The following is a 19,675-nucleotide window of genomic DNA, read 5'->3' on the forward strand; positions in this document are numbered from 1 at the left end:
ACAATGGAACAAGCACTACACTGTAAGCGTACCTGCTGTTGATCAGAGCCAACACTGATACAACATCTGACCCAATGGGTACCACACATAAACTCAAGTAGGCTGTTGATCAGCAAGTATGGGGCAAATATGCTAACACATCCCACCAAGGAATGTTTTCGCAAAGTGCAGTCTCGCACTGCCCCGTGGGCAGAAATGAAACTGGGCACAAACGGCATCACAAACGGTTTTCTTTGGATAAAGGTGAAATAGCTATCCTGAACTTCCGCAAGAAATGTGGCGCGAGAAGCGTGAAACGAACATGGCAATCGACTCATGAAATTGACTAGCGAGCATGCACATGCTACTCACATACAGTAGCAGTGACTACAACTGGTAACAAGGTAGAATTAGCAATTTAGTTGATACATAAAAAAAATATGGAAATTAAATGCATTTAAGTAAAATAATGGTTGGCTTATTTATTTTTTATCAAGGTACTTTTAAGTTACTTTACAAGACAGGAAGACACTGTCAGTCTAAAACTGTATGTAATGGTATACTTACCAGTTGTCCATCTGCCGAAGAGAATTTTCGTATCCATGCAACATTTTCTAGCAATGTTGGAAACTAGCAATATTTGATACAATCATGGGAAAAACCACTGCTGTATTCCTATTTAAACCACATAAAAAAATTATAAAATAAATTAAGAGTGCCTCGATAACGTTACACTTCACTTTGCCACTTTCATTTGTTAAGAGAAAATCACACCTATTATAATCACTCAACATTCTGTTTTGATGGTTCTAGTCTTTTATATTTCAAAACTACGTTAACTGAACACTAAGTGACTTTCAAACATATATAATAAGCTGCATTTACACGCTTAAATCTTAAGCCAGTGGGTAAATGATGTCACTTTCCCTAGCTTTAACCCGGTCAGTTTTGAACGTGAGTCATGGCGTGCCGTGAAATCCAAAACTTACGCTCAGGTAAAAAGTCGTTGGATAAAAATCAAAGCCCACCTTTCTCCAGCCAAGTGTTAAGAAATGACTTTTTGATCATAATAGCACTTGAAATGCACATTTCCACCAGGGACTTGAGAATGCTGTGGCTAAGATTTTCTGGTTTGCTGACTTACTCAAAGCTGAATAACATGCTGTATACTATATACGCACAAGGTTCATGTGTACTCCAGCCTGGTGGGCAGGGAAGAGCACCTTCGAAAGGTGTGGTGCATTGTGCTCCCCTCTGCCCCTTAACACTGAAGGCAAATTTCAGATTATTCACTATTTTCTAAATTATCTTTCCATGTGGAATTTTAAGAAAGTATTGGCTGTTTCTCGAAATATCCGAGCTTTGCAAGGTTCGAGTGCACAGCATGCTCCCAAAATGGATATTGCCAGTTTTGCTTAATTAATTGAATGCGGTCGCCTGTAAATATACTTCATGTTACAGAAAAGCGAAACGCCCCTTTTCACTGTAAGCATTCCCCAATCCTTCACCCCCAATTTGGATTTTTCAGGAAACTGGTTCGGCTCTTGCCTGGTATGCACAGTCATCTTGGGAGTCCCAGCTTTTTATTTACTTGTTCATGTATTTTCATGCGCTATGCAATTAATTAACTTTGTTAGAAAAGAAAGAAAGTTGAAGTGCAGTAACTCACTTCTAAAAAGTTGTCAAATGGCACAGCAGTTACAGCTTTGGCATCTCGACAATGTGGCCCTCGTTCAATTCCCAGATTTGGCGTTGCATTTGGGTTGAGTTTGTTGGTTCTCTACGCGATGTGCTCCAAGAGTTAATTTCACTGGAGTACTCACGTCTCCTATAAAAGCAACCTATGATTTGATATGAGTTGATTGTATTTGATTTCTGTACAGTGGTCCCAATTAGTGTCCCAGCACTGAATAAAGTTGACACTTAAAGTTTATCATCACCATCATCATTATGCCAGTGAGCATACTCCTCTAAGGGGTGCCAGTTGACATCCTTTACAAGAGAACTGAACGTAAGACTGAGAGATTTTATTGCGAATCAAAAGGCAAGTTACTGTTGAATTTGCTTTATAGCGTTTTCTCGAGAGTTTTCCAGCATGAGCAAGTGCTGTTACAGGTGGCAGGTTGTGGAGGGGCGGACAAGCCTGGGGATACTATCAACCTTATTGGAATCAGGCTAGTGTCAGGGAAGTTTTGATTGTGGTGGCAAGGGAGGGACCACTGGGCTGTGAAGGTTGATGGTGTGATTGGCAAAGATAGAAAGGGCGGGAAGAGCAAGAGAGAAGAACAAGTGTATGTGGACCCATGAGGAATGGAATGTGTGGTGGGAGTGTTTTGTCACGTGGTGAAAAGAGGATGGGAGGGTAGATTAAGAAGATAAAGGCTTTATGGGATGAGAAAGGTTTGATCACGAGTGTGCGGGAAGAATCCAGTTATGTTTAAGTACATGACGTAAAGCTAACGTAGGAGGTTAGTGCGAATCAGGACTTTTGCTTTGATTTACGTTAATTGTTAATTTCAGTTTACAGTTACTAAAGTTCATTCCTTTCTTTTTATCAGGAGAAGAAGGTGATCATCGAAGCCGAGTGGAATGAGTTTTTTGGAGTGCGTGATGATGAGGAAGAGCTTGTGGGATTTGATACTGAAAGTATGGAGGGATGTGAGTCTGGTGCAGATGATGTTGTTAGAGGGTCAGAGGCTGTGGGTGAAGGAGAAGAATCTGAGAAGTAGATTTTGAGGTTGCTGGAGGTGGTGTTTGAGATCTAGAAGAAAGACATGGTTGTCGAGGGTATCAACGGAGGGGTCAAGGTGGTTTTGGTGAAGCTGGATTGTTTTGATGTTGAGTGCGAGGAGAGGGCTGTAGGTCAGGGTGGTATGGGGAAGATGGGTGGCATCAATGGAGAGGTCAAATGGTTGTGGGGAAGTTGGTTACTTCTCTCGATGATGATGGTCTTAGAGTGGCAAGCAATGAGGAGAGGGAGGTACTTCAGAAGATGAGAGAAGTCTTTGGTTGTGAGGGGTGGGTTGAGGTTGCTGGTTTGAAGGTTCAGGATAGAAGGAGAGTGGAAAGAGAGGGGAGAGTTGTGAAAGGGTCGATGCATAATCTTATGAAAGCTGGGATGTCGGTGTCGGAGATCAATAGACTTCTGTACACTAGGTCGTATCCAGTTGCGTCCAGGTTGGGGAAGAGGAAAGGCAACGAGTTAAGGTGGCTCAAACCAGAATTGAGAAGAGCTTCGTGGAATGGCAGCAGGATCATTTAGCAATTGCAACGATTAAGAGATGAGTAAGGGGACTGTGCTTGGGAGGAAAGTGATGGATCGGATGAGTAGGAGGTATCAGGTTGTCGAGAAGGGGACGGTCGCGGTGAGTTCGTTATTAAAAAGGAAGATTCAGTCTGCATGCGCGCACGAAAATTCGGTGGTTTGTAGACAACTGTATGAAGGTTAGACAGACCACCTTCTTCAAGAAAAATCGGGGTCAGTTGTACAACGTGTTGAAGGGCAAGGTGAACTCAGGGCGGGCCCAAGCACCAAATACAGTGCAAGTAACGAGGATATGGAGTGGTATTTGGTCCTGGGAGAAGAGGCATAACGAGGACGCTTGTTGGTTGGATAAGGTGAGGGACAGGATCGGTAATGTGGAGAAACAAAAGGAAGTGAAGATTAGTGTCGAGGATGTGGAAAATTGAATTCCGAAGAAGGTGAATTGGAAGACTCCGCGTTCGGAAAGTGTAAGGGTTGTTTGGACAGTGGTGAGGTGCCGGAGTGGTTGCAATTGCTAAACGGGAGGACGGTGTGCCTAACAACTACAGACCAATTGCATATTTGCCGTTAATGTGGAAGCTACTCATTGGGATCTTGGCGGAGAAGCTGTATGGACATTTTCAGAGTAATTGGTTGTTTCCAGATTAGCGACAGATAGACAACGGAGTGTTACGAGAGGCTCGTGCGATGGGGTGGATAGATTATCGGAAGGACTATGATATGGTGCAGTGTTCATGGATTGTTAAATATTGGAAACGGTGAAGGTGGCTGACAACCTGAAGAGTTTGTTGTGTGGTAGTATGAGCGATTGCAAGACTGCGTTAAAGTCAAATGGGGAAATGTTGGGTGAGGTGGGGATCAAACGTCAATAGTCCAAGGGTACTCCTTGTCTCCACTGATATTTGTTCTCGCGGTAGTTAATCTCACCTCGTTGTTGACAAGGGAGAACATCGGGTACAAGCTTGGGAGGGATCAGAAGTTGATGAACCTTTTTTTTTGCTTATGGTTGACTTTAAAAAATGTGAAAAAAAAAAAAAATAATAAATGATTTATTTATAGTGGAAGTGCACTTGGCTATTAAGATAGTTTACAGGCACCACACTTTTTAATAATAATATACAATGCAAACTTAACAGAAACATGATTAAGAACCCCTAACCGGCAGGAGGCAACCAGTTGGCTATTTACGAAGCGTAGAAGAGTTGAATCCGGGACAACCGGAAACAAATCCAAATCCGAGGTTAGAACCCCGGGCAACCGCATGCAAATCCAACACCCTAACCACTGGATCACGCCGCCATCTTAAAGCTGTATGGAAATTCTGAAGAGGAGCTTGGGCTGGTCAGCTGTGTTGGTGTTGAAGCAGGGGTTGAAGGTTACTTGTGAAGGAATTGTGTCGCAGGATGGTCAGGTGCTATTTGAAGGTGACAAGAATGGGTATAAGTACTTGGGTGTGTTGGAAGGTGCAGACATTATACAGAAGGAGAAAGTCAAGTAGGAGTGTTTGAGGAGGGTGAAACTGGCGGCTAGGTTGAAGTTGTACAATGGTAATTTGATGCATAGGCTGTAAGTGTGGTGAGGTACAGTGCACGGATTTTGGATTGGAATGATCGGAAACTGAGGACGATCGATGATGTGAAAACGATGAAGAGGTTGACGATGTTTGGGGCGTTCCACGTACAAGAAGGGAATTATAGTGAGCTTGTACATGAAGAGGAAGGACGACAGGAGGGAATTGATGAGTGTGTATGGTTGTGTGAAAGAGGAGAAGATTTGTCTGTTTGGATTAGTCAAGGCAATTGACGAGTGGATGTTGAAGATATTGTTGGAGAGACGCTGCAGGTGGGACAAGCGAAGAACGAATACAAGAAGGGGGTAGCGAAACCAAGGAACGAAACCTTTCGGGTGTAGAGGTTGCATGGGAAGTTTATGATGAGGGATGTCAGTGAAGTGACTGCCGCGAAATTGTGGCGGTGGCTTAGAGCTGGGTATTTGGAGAAAAGCAAGAAGCACGGGCCACAATTGAGAAGTGGAGGATGCAGATCCAACGTGTAGAGTGTGTGGAAAGGAGGTTGTGTTAGTTGGGCGTGTGGCGAGTTTGGCACAGAAGGAGTATCGGGGAAGTTATTATCGTATGGGCTTGAGGGAGTTGTGGGAGCTTTGTTGGAAGAATTGTGTAAAGTGCGCTGATGTGTGGTATAACTGAGCAGGTTCCTGATAAGGTCAGGGTGTCGGAGGATAGGAATTTGGAGATCTGATGGGGAGGAGCGTCGAGACAACACTGACGATGGAACATAATCGTCCAGACATTACTGTCTTGGATCGAGCGGCTTAGGAGTGAATGCTTGTCAGTTTCTCGATGCCTTGGGATAGGATCATCATGAGAATTTTCGAAAAACTTGTCTACAAGAAGGCGCTATCTTCTGTCCTGAAATCATCAATTAGACCTGACCAATTTGCTTATAAATCTACCCATAACATCATCATTTCGTTCATTAAACAGTGCCAGCACAGCTGACTTAATATAATTAGTTGGCTGGATAACGACATGGATTTCACCAGGGTGTTCAAATTTGATTTCAGTAAGGCGTTCGACGGCCTATTGTAAAATTAAGACAACTTGGAAAAAAGATCAACCACCTAAACCCCTAAGCGACATAAAAATGGTTCAACTACGCCGTTACTTTTTAAAATATTATTACTATTCTTAATCCCTTTCCTTTTTTGTTTAATTTTCAGTCTTCAGCATTACTTAGAAGCTAAAATTGATAGACAATGAAATTCCAGTCCATACTAAACCTAGGCTACTAACAACTATCTCTTCCTATTTACGTAAGTTTAATTAAAGCCTAAACTGTTTTTCACTTTCGCGTACGGGAGAGGGAAACAACAAACAAGTTCTAATGCCGCTTTTTCTCTTATTACATGCTTGTGACTAGAATGGATACGATACAGACAGGTGTGACACTTTAGGACAACTACAAAATGGTTCCTTTGTCATTTCCTAAGACAAGTTGATACCACCAGGGCACATACTTCAAAGGGTGGAATTCAAATGCACAGAGAGGTAGATGAAACGATTGTAACAGCTAGCGCTTCTTGTACAGGGTACAACATCGAAACTATTAATGAAGCAAAGTTCTACCGCTAACCAATGCCAAATTGTTAAAGATCGGTATCAGTTACACACCTGATTTCTAATTTTAAATATAACTTTGAGAACTTTTGTTAGTGCAAGGGGTGATATCTTTCTAACTATCTTATAGTAAACGTTTTGCTTGAATGTTCTGTATCGTTAGTTGAGCGAGTACATCCAAGTTAAGCATGTCTGTACTTACCTCGATCGGAATGTACTATGACTGGGTAGATGAGTGTACTGTGAATGTATCATTTACATGTCGTATGTAATTGATTTCAAGACTGAGAATTGAAGGGAATCGTGAAGAACAAGCTTGAACTGGCTAGTGTATTTATTATCAAACTTTTCCTTCGACTTGCGGTTGGCTTTATGGCATTATTTGTAAAGAGCTGTCTCGACATCGTGGATCGTGAGTTCATTGCAACTCTCGTTAACATTTGGGCTTGAATTTTGCTACGCTTTGCCGCCATTCGATGCTGCTTGGGTGACGTTTATAACTGCGATGATCTAAAATCTTAAAACATCACAAGAAGTTTAGTGTTTAGCCTGACTGGGCTTTAATCGTTTTCGGGAAGGGAAGAAAATCGGAAAGAACCCGCAGACAACCGTCGGGATATAGCGAACAAATAAAGCGATTTAAAGTTATTAACCTGGTAATAAATCAGTACGCTTAGGGGTAGTCCGGTTCCGAGACTCCCTCTTACCCCGCCCTGAAAATGGGCTTGGAACCCAGGCGGGAAAGAGAGAGTCCTGAATTACTTGCAGGCGCATGCTCGGAAAGATGCCATTTTTCCCCCCAAAACTGGGGGAAAAAACCATATTTGGAAAAAGATTCCTTATTTGGGCATAGTTTATTCCGAGTGCTTTTACACTGGATACATGGGGGCAATGTGAAAGGAAACAGGCTTATTCACGATGGCCTCCTTGTTGGATTTGCTATTATCATGCAAATTAGCTACACACTTCTGAGGGGGCAAACAACACAATTTCGAGAGATTATAACCACAGGTAACCCAGGCTCACTGTGTGCGTCACGTAGGTATTAAAATATATAGAGAACATATGAGGCGAAGTTTAGGGCTGAAATTTGCTAGAAAATGGAAATAAAAATCGATAGAACTTACTTACTTACCATGTGGTGAGCTGTTGTCGTCTTTAATACGAACACGAAGTTTCGGGAAAAATGGTCCCCGTTCACCTTCCTTCATAGTATAGTGACAAGGTAGGAGACAGAAGCCAGCTTAAGAACTCCGATCGACCCAAAACAAGCACGATTTTTATCATGAAAATCGAATCCAGTCGCTAAATAAACACGCCAGGTTCGTGGAACAGGAATTTCTCTAAACCATGAATCCACTGAAGCATCTCCAGGTAGCAACGCGAAGCCACCAGGCTCCGTAGAACTTGTAAGTTGACCTGCTAAAATGGCGGCCCGAAAGCGTTGTACTCGCGAAGTGTCCAATTCAAAATGGCACTGAACTCGGGACGCCTGGTGACGAGTATTATAAGTTCTGGAGGGAGGGGAGTCCCAAATTGCTAAAAAGAAAACTCACTGATGAGCAATCTGGGACTCCCCTCCCTCCAGGGGACATATATTCCCCTCGTCACCAGGCGTCCCGAGTTCAGTGCCATTTTGAATTGGACACTTCGCGAGTACAACGCTTTCGGGCCGCCATTTTAGCAGGTCAACTTACAAGTTCTACTACGGAGCCTGGTGGCTTCGCGTTGCTACCTGAAGATGCTTCAGTGGATTCATGGTTTAGAGAAATTCATTCTCCACGAGCCTGGCGTGTTTATTTAGCGACTGGTTTCGATTTTCGCGAAAAAAATCGTGCTTGTTTTGGGTCGATCGGAGTCCATAAGCTGGCTTCCGTCTCCTACATTGTCACTACACTATGAAGGAAGGTGAACGGGGACTATTTTTCCCGAAACTTCTTGTACGTATTAAAGACAACAACAGCTCACCACATGGTAAGTTTTATCGATTTTTATTTCCATTTTCTAGCAAATTTTCAGACCTAAACGTCGCCTCATATGTTCTCTATATATTTTAATACCTACGTGACGCACACAGTGAACCTGGGTTACTTGTGTTATAACAAACAGATTAGCCAAATAGATGATTTTTTTCGCGTTCAATGAATGTTTTTCACCTAAGTAGTAAAATAAAATGATTACACAAGTTACGTCGATGTTTTTTCAGTGAAAAATGAGGAGATAACATAGTAAAAAGGCAATCAAAAATATAAACTTATTACAAAAGGTAGTTAATTCTAAATTCTAAAATGTACTTTTAGCAATGTTATTTCAATATTTCGACGAGCCGATTTTACGAAATTTGCCTTTTTTCTAATTTGCATGGCAATTTGAAAACCAGCATGGCTGCTATCGTGAATAAGGTCTATTATAACGCCAAGTTTCTGGAGGCAATTGATTTCGCGTTTAAGAAATGCCACTTTACTATTATGCCTAAGGCGGAACAACTGCAAGCTATTCATGCAGTCGGTACCGGTAATGATGGTTTTGTTAAACCTGCAACAGGATTTGGCAAGTCTGTTTGCCACGTGGTTGTTCCTTTAATATGTTTGCGATTTTCTTCAAACCAAGTCCGATGTTAATTGTAAACAAGAGATTATAATCTCTTGTTGTAAATCAGTCCTTCTTATCATGAGTCCTAATCGTGGAAGATGCGGATGGATGACATGCAAAAGTATGGAAATTCGTGCCTGAAACCCAACTGAACTGCTACATGATGTTGGCGCAGAAAAATATCAAATTTTGATTCAATTGCTCTCCCGAGACTCCTTGAAACTTACAAATATAATGCAGGTTGTGGATGTGAATCGCTCAACGAAGACTAATAAATCTCCCGCTGCAACTCTTCTTTATTGTTCATTACTTCTGTCGATCTAGTTTTGTAATAATTGCACTGATCCAGTGAACATATATATGTATAAATTTAAAAGGAACATTATTGCTTCATCATTGCGTTATCAACACAAACTGGTATGTATATAAGAAAAAAATCATCCAGGTTGTGATTCAATTTCGTTTAACTTTTTATCTAACTTTATCAGGAATAATGCTTAGTTTTTCTGTCATGCAACCTTTTTTTCAGTTTTCCGATATCACTGCAGTCTCAACAGGCAGCTCTACATAAAACCTTAGCCATTTGGCCACTGTCCTAAGTCTGTACTTCTAAGGAAAAAAGAGTGCTTTGAAAAATTATTCTAAGGAAAAAATAATTGTCTGAGTAAATTACTCTACTCTAATTACTCAAAAAAATAATAATAATAATCTGTTTGTCACCAGCGTTTGTGTATTATTCCGACCTGATAAAACTGAGAATATTTACGACATTTTTTTGCCTGATTGTTTTATATTGGGTATCCAAACAATTTGTCCCCGATTTTGAAAAAAAAATAGGTAGGCCTAAACTCCTGAAACTATTACAGTTTCGGTAATTACTGTGCAACTCAAACATATGCACAGTCAAGCGTCGATTATTCGGACGTTAATTGTCACGATTTTTTTTTCTACTGAAAACCACTTTCCTTCTGAAACTCATTGTTAGAGGTAAAGTAGTGCAGATAATATGAAATTCTGGCTACGAGCTGTTTTGTCGCTTTGTGAAATCCTATCCTATATTTACTAGTTGAGCCTTTGATCGGATTTTTGCGATCTTCTCTCAGTCGTCGTTACATTTATTCGGCAATAAGTTTCCAACATCATTGCAATCGGGGTTTTTTTCTCCTCGTTTGGTCACGACCAGGCATAATTTAAATGTCCGCTTTCCTGACACTGCAAATCACACGGTAATTTTCATATATGATTTTTTTGTTGGAGTTTCAAGGTTCCCTTTATTTACATATCCAGCCTGGCATCTAATCCAATATGATTGGCTCGTTCCGAGCAGGCGCCAGCAAGTAATACAGGACTCTCTCTTTTCCTTCCTGGGTTCCAGGCCCATTTTCAGGGTAGGGTAAGAGGGAGTCCCGGAACAGGACTAGGTTAGGGGGAGAGTTCCTTCGCCATTATGTCATCACTTAATGAGAGCTGACTTCGGTGAACTTTCGGAAAGCTGCTGTAGGTCAGGTTGTGAAATGGCTCAGAGCCACTGAAATGGATCTTATTGATCAACATTTTTAAGCCATAACGTCAGTTACTTGCGATGTGTTTTGAGTGCACTAAATTTTGGATAAGAACTCTTTTTCTTGGTGGGGAAAGGGATCGAGGTGTGGTGTTTTCCGTTAGTGTTGATCAGTCTTCTCAATATAGATAAAATATATAGCAATATCAATGGCTGTCGTAATAAGTTTACGTTTTATTTGTTTTCAATTGAAAATTAACAATGTTTTACTACGGCGCGACGAAACAGTGGATTTCACCTCTTAAAATGCAAGTTTTCGACTACTAACCGTTGCTAAGAGAAGGAAAAACATTAACAATGGAATGAAAGGCCTGGTTGTTCTTCAAAAAGGCAAGTATTTACATGATTTTGCTGACACACTTTCAAATTGCTGCTTCATCAAAGAAAATACGGATTCGTCGCTAAAACAGTCAAACAAATCACACCGCTGTGAGCTAATGTAAACAAGTTTTTCTTGTGCAGTTTTCTACGTTTTGCACTGATTTCTGACGGACTTGACGGAGAACAAAGATGAATCTATGAAATAATAAGATATGAAGGCAGAGACAGATGTTTGTGTATTTTTCACTATTTACAGCGGTCTGACCCATAGTGACTATGATTCGCACTTCGCGCGTTAAGTTCTTTCGCTTACTGGTGTAATGTATGCAACTATTCTTGCAATTTATTTATCACAGCAAGTTTGCGTGAGTTGAAAGGTGACAACTAATTAGAAATTCAGAAATATATAAATCGACACTGTACTGCAAACGCGCAAATCGCTTTTTTACTTACCTCCGATCAAGAACGTTAAAGACAGTCAACAGAAGAAATCAAGCCATAAGATCGTGTAGATTAGAAGATACAAATTGTAAGTATATATTCACGAAATCAGTTCCATTCCTTTTTAGCCTATCTTCGGTATTCTAAAACATTAATCTACTTGTGTAATATTTTTCTTTCAGTCGACTAGTTCAACGACTTACAGCTAGTACGGATAAAAGTCTAAAAATCTACAGGGTCTTGGCGTGATCCTGCCATAAAATAGTGCCTCGAACGTAGGTGCGATTCAGTCGAAATTTGTCCAGAGGATCCCGCCAAATCAATGCTGTAAATCATCCACGCCGAAGATACCGAATCTCCGAACTTTGCATCGAGCCTACAAAATAGATAGATAGATAGATAGTTTATTCACCTTAAAAACTTGCAGCCAAAAGCTGAATTGCCGTAAGGCTTACAAATACAAAATTTACAACTGCGCTTAACTACAAACTAATTATAGGACTTATACTACATAAAAATTGTTAAAGAATCACACATTAAAAGCATGCGTCAAATTCCTATATACAATAAGAAACAAATTTATATCTAGTTCTCAGCTACTATGAACAAAACTTAAAAGAAAACTATTCTTGCATCTTTCAGTTTTACATTTCGGACGAATAAATGTTCTTTTTCCTCTCAGATAGTAGCTTGGTTGGTATCTACTTGGAAGTAGTTCGTGAAGACTGTGAGATTGATTTGCACATATTTCATCGAACAACTTTGCTGCAATTGACTCTCTTCTATCATACAGTGTTGGAAGTCCAGACAGCTCTAGAGCCTTAGCATACGATAGTTCGGGGTAAATAATCTTCATAGCGCGTTTTTGAAGTCTTTCTAGGTCTTCGCTTAGATAACTTGGTAGAGCGCGATGAAAAACTGGGCTGCCGTACTCCAGAATAGAGCGAATGCATGTAATGTAAAATAGAAGAAGCTCTCTTGTGGCTACATGCGATTTCTTAAGCTGTCTAAGAAAATATAATCTTGTTGAAACTTTCCTAACTAGTTCTGACACATGGACATTCCATTTTAAATCACTGCTTATATTGAGTCCTAATAATTTCACACTGTTCACAGTCTCTAGGGTCTGACGGTTCACCCAAGTAGGGTCAAACTCTGGATCGTTTTTTGAAAAGCTAATCCTAAGCTATTTGCATTTTCTTTCGTTTAACTGAAAACCGTCATTCCTTGCTTGAATAGCAAGATCGTCTACCATTTGCTGAATACAGCTCTTTTGCCCTTTAGTTATTACCTCAGAGATTGTGGTATCATCCACATATTTCCACATCTCTGCCTCTCCTGCTTTCAAATCATTAATCATTATTAAGAATAACCACGGCCCAAGCTTTGTCCCCTGTGGGACACCGGCCGGAATGTAACGCCATTCGGAGAAGCAGTCTTGGGCGAGTTTAACTCTCTGTCTCCTATCCGATAAAAAGTCAACAATCCAGCATAATATGGGGTTCGGAATATCGTAATCTGAAAGTTTACGCACTAAGATATTATGGTCAATAAGATCGAACGCCTTACGGAAATCAAATAAAACCGCTCTAATCGCGGCCGAGTTCCCATCAGAGCTGACGTGCCAGTTATGGATCATGCTGACAAGGGCGTGCGTAGTGCATGATTTAGGTATTGTCCCATATTGCCTTTTGTCGATTTTTTTAAGCACGGCGGGCATCACAAAGTCATGAACAACATAATCTTCTGCAAACTTTGAAAGAATAGGCGTGAGGGAGATAGGGCGAAGGTGCTTGTTGACGTCTTGGATAGGTCTTTGTTTGGGGACAGGGACAATATCTGCCTCTTTCCAAGATAAAGGCAACCGGCCTTCGCGAAAGGAAGAATTCATGATATCCGTGATGGGTGGCGCCAAAAGATCTGCATTCTCCTTTAGAAGCCATCCGGGAATACCGTCCGGTCCTTGTGCCTTGGCTGGATTAATAGAGCATAACTTTCTAAAGATAGAAAACTCTGATAGCGGTGGAAAATCATCATTCATAGTTCTGCTCGAAGACACAAAGGCGTCCCCTCTAAATGGATTGTGGGTAAGCGGTACAAAGACCTCCATTGGGGCTAGGAAAGTTGTGTTAATGTGGTTTGCAAGATCAACTGCTGATAGACCATGAGCACCTTCTAAGTGATGAACGGACTTTAAAGTATTATCACGTGACCCAGAGGGCCCTTCCATTCCACTGAGTCTCTTGATTTCGCCCCACCACTTAGCTGGGGAACACCCCTTTAGGTGTTGCACTTTACATTCGTAGTACTTCGCGCGGCAAAATAAAAATAAGATGCCGCCTAAAGTAGACGCAAAGACCCTCGCAGGGAAAATGGAAAACGCGGTAACGATCTTCTACGAATTAATAGAAGAATTTGAAATAATCTTTTCAGTGAGGCCAGAGTTAAAAACCTTAGAGGCAGCATTCAATCAAGTGGAGACAAGATACAGGTTCATCAAGAAGCAACAAGAAACCATTTTAAACAGATTGGTTGATGAAGGTATTACCGCAGAGGAGGAACCATTGTTGACAACAAAGAAACTTGGAGACAAAGTAAAAGCTGATTTCCTTCAGATTGCCTTAAAATTTGCTGCCTATCAAAAGGAACAAGATTCCACGGAAACGTCTTCAAATGACTCTGAAACGTTGAAGACCTTGACAGCTTCAATGTCATCCATGACAACAGCAGTGACGAAAATGGCGGACACCTTGAGGTCAAAACCAAACACTAGTGGTCTGCAACGATTACCGGTACCAACATGGGACGGCAGTCGCAGATCCTATGCTACCTGGAAAAAAGAATTCAATCATTGGATGAAGAAATACGATCAAGATAAAGACGAACAACTGCAACGGTTCCGAAATGCATTGCCGAGAGGATCGTGGTGGTCTGACCAGGTAAAAACTTGCAAAACCATTGATAACGCGTGGAATATATTGGACACAGAATTTGCAGACAAACGTAAACTAATGGACGAACTGCTCCTCCAAATAAATAGCCTTAAGCCCGTAAAACGAGACTCCAGGTCGTTCACGCACTTCGCCACGACAATATCATCCTACGCGAATGATATGGAAGATAATGGATGTCCGGTGTTGGAGTCTTCGGAAGCGCCATTTCTTATGTCTCAATTTTTGTCCAAGCTCGATCCGAACGATAATTCTCATTTTGGAAGAGAAATGAAAAGAGAAGGTAAAGAGGAAACTGTCAGTAACCTCATCACCTGGTTGCACGTAGAAGCAAGAAAGAAAATGCTGTTCATCACAAAGAAAAGTTAAAGCTCATGACTGGTTTGTGCCCTGTTCAAAAAGTTGGAGTCATGAACGGAAACGGAGAATTTGTTGAAGTCCTTGCGATGTTAGACTCTGGATCCAATACCAGTCTTCTCTCAAAGATTGCAGCCAGACGACTTGAGTTGAGTGGATCAGCAACACATCTGACCCAGAATTTGGCTGCTGGGAAGAAGAAAAGTGAAGCATCACAGATAATCGACATCACTGTTGCCTCACCTGCTGACGAGGATATTAAAAGGACCCTTCAAGTGTACACTGTTACAAGGCCCTGCAGTAAAGCAAAAACACTTTCCAAAGAATTAGTGCGACACTACCCTCATCTCAACAACGTTTTTGATAAACTACACCTTTCGGGAGCGCCATAGATCTCCTTGTCGGTACAGACTTTGTAGAAGCCTTCATTGATATCCACACGGTGTCCGGAGAGCCAGGGGAACCTGTCGCGAAACGGAATTGTTTTGGTTGGTACTTTATGGGACAGTTTGAAAAGAACAACTCTACTACTTCGGAAATTCAGTCGGTTGAAATCAGAACAGCAAATGTCGTAGACGACATCAAAGAACTTCTTCACCAAGACCTCCTTGGCGTCAAACCGACCAACCTTTGTACGTGTAGCGAAAACGAGATACGCGAAAGCAAGTTCGTTAAGTCCCTCGCAGCCTCAACTACCCTGGTTGACGGAAGAATACAAGTTAAGATGCCCTGGACGGAAGCGGGCCCTCCCAAACAAAGTAACTATGGCATCGCACTGAAAAGGCTGTTTTCCACGGAGAGGTCATTCCAGAAAAAGGGGTGTCTTGATGTTGTCAATGAGGAAGTCCAAAAGCTTCTAGAGCAGGACTACGTGATTCACGTCTCTCCTGACCAGATTGATCATAGCAAGCCTGAATGGTACTTACCCTTACAAGCCGTGTTCACACCGGAAAGAACGACAAAAGTTCGACTTGTCTTTGACTCATCTTCGAAAAATCACGACAATTTTTCCCTTAACGATTACCTACAGAAAGGGCCAAACTACACCAGCAGTCTCCTGGATGTTTTGGCAGCATGGAGATGGAACGAAGTAGCTTTATTAAAGCTTGGCATTCAAATCGTGCGGAGATTGACCAGTCCAACGGTGAACGCTGGGCAGATCTTCTTGGTCTAAGATGGGATAAACAAACAGACAAGTTTTCCCTGAAAAGGAACGAACTCGACCAGATGGACCTTTTGACAAAGAGACGTTGCCTGGGTCTTATTGGACAATTGTGGGACCCAATCGGTCTTGTGATGCCGGTAGCTATTAAATTTAGGATCGACTTGCAGGACTTATGGCATTCAGGCTACAATTGGGACGAAACCTTACCTACAGCAGTCAAGAGCAAGTGGATGGAGAATTTGCAAGCCATGAATCACCTCTTAACAGTCGAATTCGATCGCAAGTTAAAACCAAACCACGCTATTGGGGTACCACAAATTCATGGATTCTGTGATGGTGGCGAAAAAGCTTACCGAGCGGTCATTTTCCTCCGATGGGAGTTACAGAACGGAAGTTACAAGTGCGTTCCTGTTTTAGTCAAGTCCTTCGTTGCCCCACCAAAGAGAAAAACGATCCCGAGACAGGAGCTCATGGGCTGTTTAACACTTGCAAGGATATATGAAACCTGCAGAAAGTCTCTACAGTTTGCGAACATCCACGACAGCAAGAGGATCTTCTGGGTGGACTCTTCTACTGTCCTTTCTTGGATTAAGACCCCATCTCGCCAATTCAAACCTTTCGTATCAAGTCGTGTAGCAGAAATCCAAGAAACTGTTGGGGTGGAAGACTTCCGATACATCAGGTCAAAGTTCAATCCAGCCGACATCCTCACTAGAGGAATAGAGCCATCGCAACTCGAAGACTGGATAAAGGGACCCTCTTTCCTGCAGTTACCCGAAGGACAATGGCCTAAATTTGAAGCTAGAGCCCCCATCGAACCTACAGCAAAAGCTGGTGTCTTGATGGAAGTGAAAATCGAGAAGACTAAAACGCCAATGCAACACGAAGCAGCCATAGCGGAATTTCAAACCAAAAGTGATCTGGATAAGTCTGAAGAAGATACTAACCCCGTTTTTCATCAACTGTTGAATACCTGTTCTACATTTTCAAAGATACGGAGAACACTCGCTTACGTTCACCGATTTATCCAGAATGCGAGAAAAAAGAATGTTAAGACAGGTTCAATCACTGTTCAAGAATTGCAAGACTCGGAGAAACAGCTATTCAAGTGGAGTCAGGCACACCTAGATCCCTCTGTCATTGACAAGAAATTAACTCCGAAGCTGGACGAAAACGGATTACTTCGACAACTCGACGGATTACTTGGACGACTCGAAGATGTCAGATCGCTGCCACAAGAATTAAGAAACCCAGTTATCCTTCCACGCGATCACCCTCTTGTCATCTTGCTATTACGTGACCTCCATGAAAGACGCGGACACTGTGGGTACAAAAGCCTAATTAACGACGCAAGGAGAAAGTACTGGATCATTGGAGTTCGTGGTATGTCCAAAGCACATTACTTGTACTTGTGCATTACTTGTGGGAAGCTCCGAAAGAAGCCATTGGAACAACTCATGGGACAAATCCCATCCTTGCGAGTTGCAGTAGGCACCCCGCCATTCTTCAAGACCGCCATGGACATGTTTGGACCATTGCACATCAAGCTTAATCGTAAAACGCTCAAGGAGGCCCAAGTAATCATTTTCACCTGCATGACAACAAGAGCTGTCCACTTAGAACTTGTGACCGACAAAACATCTGACGCTTTCTTGATGGCATTCCGTCGTTTCGCGAGTTTGCGTGGTCACCCGTGCATTTGCTGGTCCGACTGCGGGACAAATTTTGTAGGCGCACAAGGGTACTTAAAGGAAATAATGCAGAGTTGGAACGTCCCCAAGATTGAAGGTGTTCTATCTGAAGATTTCTCGTGCGATTTTAAATGGAAATGGAATACCCCTCATGCCAGTCATCAAAATGGCGTCGTGGAAACCCTCATCAAGTCAGTCAGACAAAGTCTGAACGCTACATGCAAGAATCAAGCCTTTACCGAAGAGCAATGGAGAACATTTCTCGCGGAGACAACCTACGTCATCAATGGACGTACTATATACCCAAGTTCTGACAGCATATGGGAAAGCCCGCCAATTACTCCAAACGATATTCTCATAGGACATCATCTTTCAATTCCTCAACCAGAACCAGAAGAAAGGATCAACCCAAGACATCTCTTAAGAAGTACAGAAAATCGCGTGAACGAATTTTGGAGATGCTGGATGAGATACTTTGCGCCAAATCTACTTCCACGAAATAAGTGGTTTCGCACCAGAGACAACCTTCAAGTCGACGACTTAGTTCTAGAGATAGACACAAATCACAAAAGATCCCAATGGAAGATGGCGCGAGTCATTGCAACATACCCAGGAAACGATGGTTTGGTTAGGAAGACAAGAATCAAGACTCAGGACGGTGAATACGACAGGCCGATTCACAAGCTGTGTCTTTTAGCAACAAAAGACGAATTAAATGCGAACCTTTCTTAATCAAGGGAATACATAGACCAGCATTATGTAATAGACATTACGTTATTTGTGACATCTCGAGTCATTGAATACCGATTTTTTTTAAGTCGTTGCTTAAGTAGAGGTAACTTCTAATTTCCGCACTGGGGCGGAGTGATTCGCACTTCGCGCGTTAAGTTCTTTCGCTTACTGGTTTAATGTATGCAACTATTCTTGCAATTTATTTATCACAGCAAGTTTGCGTGAGTTGAAAGGTGACAACTAATTAGAAATTCAGAAATATATAAATCGACACTGTACTGCAAACGCGCAAATCGCTTTTTTACTTACCTCCGATCAAGAACGTTAAAGACAGTCAACAGAAGAAATCAAGCCATAAGATCGTGTAGATTAGAAGATACAAATTGTAAGTATATATTCACGAAATCAGTTCCATTCCTTTTTAGCCTATCTTCGGTATTCTAAAACATTAATCTACTTGTGTAAAATTTTTCTTTCAGTCGACTAGTTCAACGACTTACAGCTAGTACGGATAAAAGTCTAAAAATCTACAGGGTCTTGGCGTGATCCTGCCATAAAATAGTGCCTCGAACGTAGGTGCGATTCAGACTATAAAAGAGACTCAACCATGAATTCATTATCAGTCCGCTCAAGCAGACAGTTTTAAGCAAACATGTCTTCTCGTGATGAACCTGAGCGACAAGCGCCCCATCCTCCACAGGATCCTGCTGCTTTAGCCGCTGTTGTTGAACCTCCAGCCCCGAATCAAGACATTCGCGAAGACCCTTCTCAAGTCCAAGAGGTATCTATTCTTTCATTTATTTTCTTCATGCCTTGCTCGGTTCATCCACATGTTCAGCATTCCGCTAACTCTTCCCACTTATAAGGTTCTCTTGTAATACTGTTGGCGCTTTTTTTCGTCTTATTTTTTATTCCAGGTTACATTCTGCTCTTATGTTCTTTATTGGACTTTGCGCAATGCGTTTTTTGCAGATTTGTGCAGGTTTTGGTTCTTTTTGTCTGCCTCGTGCAAATTTGTTTTTGTGTTTATTGAATAGTTTTCCCCATGTTACATGGGATGTTGTTGATTAATATTTGTTTCTCCATGCTTTTGTTCATTGTTTCAGTGTTTTTGTTCATTGTTCCAGTCCGCTGGGGGTAAATTGATCATTGTAAAGCACCTTTGAGACGTTGTGATAAGGGCGCTATATAAATGCACCACTTTACTTTTACTGTATTGCATGGAATGTTATTTATCTTAGTTTTTTTCTCACGCAAATTCAATTGTGCTTTTAGTTGTGCTGTTAGTGGCGTGAGATGTAGTTTAGCTCCTATAATCTTTGTTTTTCTCGCGCTAGTTGTATAAGCTTTGCGGTATCAGATGCTGTTTTTGCTTAGTGCAAATTTATTTTCCTCATTAGTTTTGTCTTGGTTCATTTACATGATTTGCCTGCATGGAAGTTTTGTTCTGCTGTATTGTTTTTGGCCCCATCTGTTTTGTTTTT

At 41.6% G+C, this 19,675-nt stretch overlaps 2 protein-coding genes across 2 annotated transcripts; both read left to right on the top strand.

The window, feature by feature from the left end:
• Positions 1-15,102: 15,102 nt before the first annotated feature.
• On the top strand, positions 15,103-15,777 carry LOC138014162 (uncharacterized). The gene has a single exon (XM_068861176.1). It carries the CDS (start codon positions 15,103-15,105, stop codon positions 15,775-15,777), a length of 675 nt encoding a protein of 224 aa, XP_068717277.1.
• A 53-nt stretch (positions 15,778-15,830) lies between these two features.
• LOC138014163 (uncharacterized) lies at positions 15,831-18,191 on the top strand. Its single transcript, XM_068861177.1, has one exon. It carries the CDS (start codon positions 15,831-15,833, stop codon positions 18,189-18,191), a length of 2,361 nt encoding a protein of 786 aa, XP_068717278.1.
• The last annotated feature ends 1,484 nt before the right edge of the window (positions 18,192-19,675 follow it).

The sequence above is a fragment of the Montipora capricornis genome, chromosome 8 (assembly GCF_036669925.1).
Source record: "Montipora capricornis isolate CH-2021 chromosome 8, ASM3666992v2, whole genome shotgun sequence".
NCBI lineage: Eukaryota > Metazoa > Cnidaria > Anthozoa > Scleractinia > Acroporidae > Montipora > Montipora capricornis.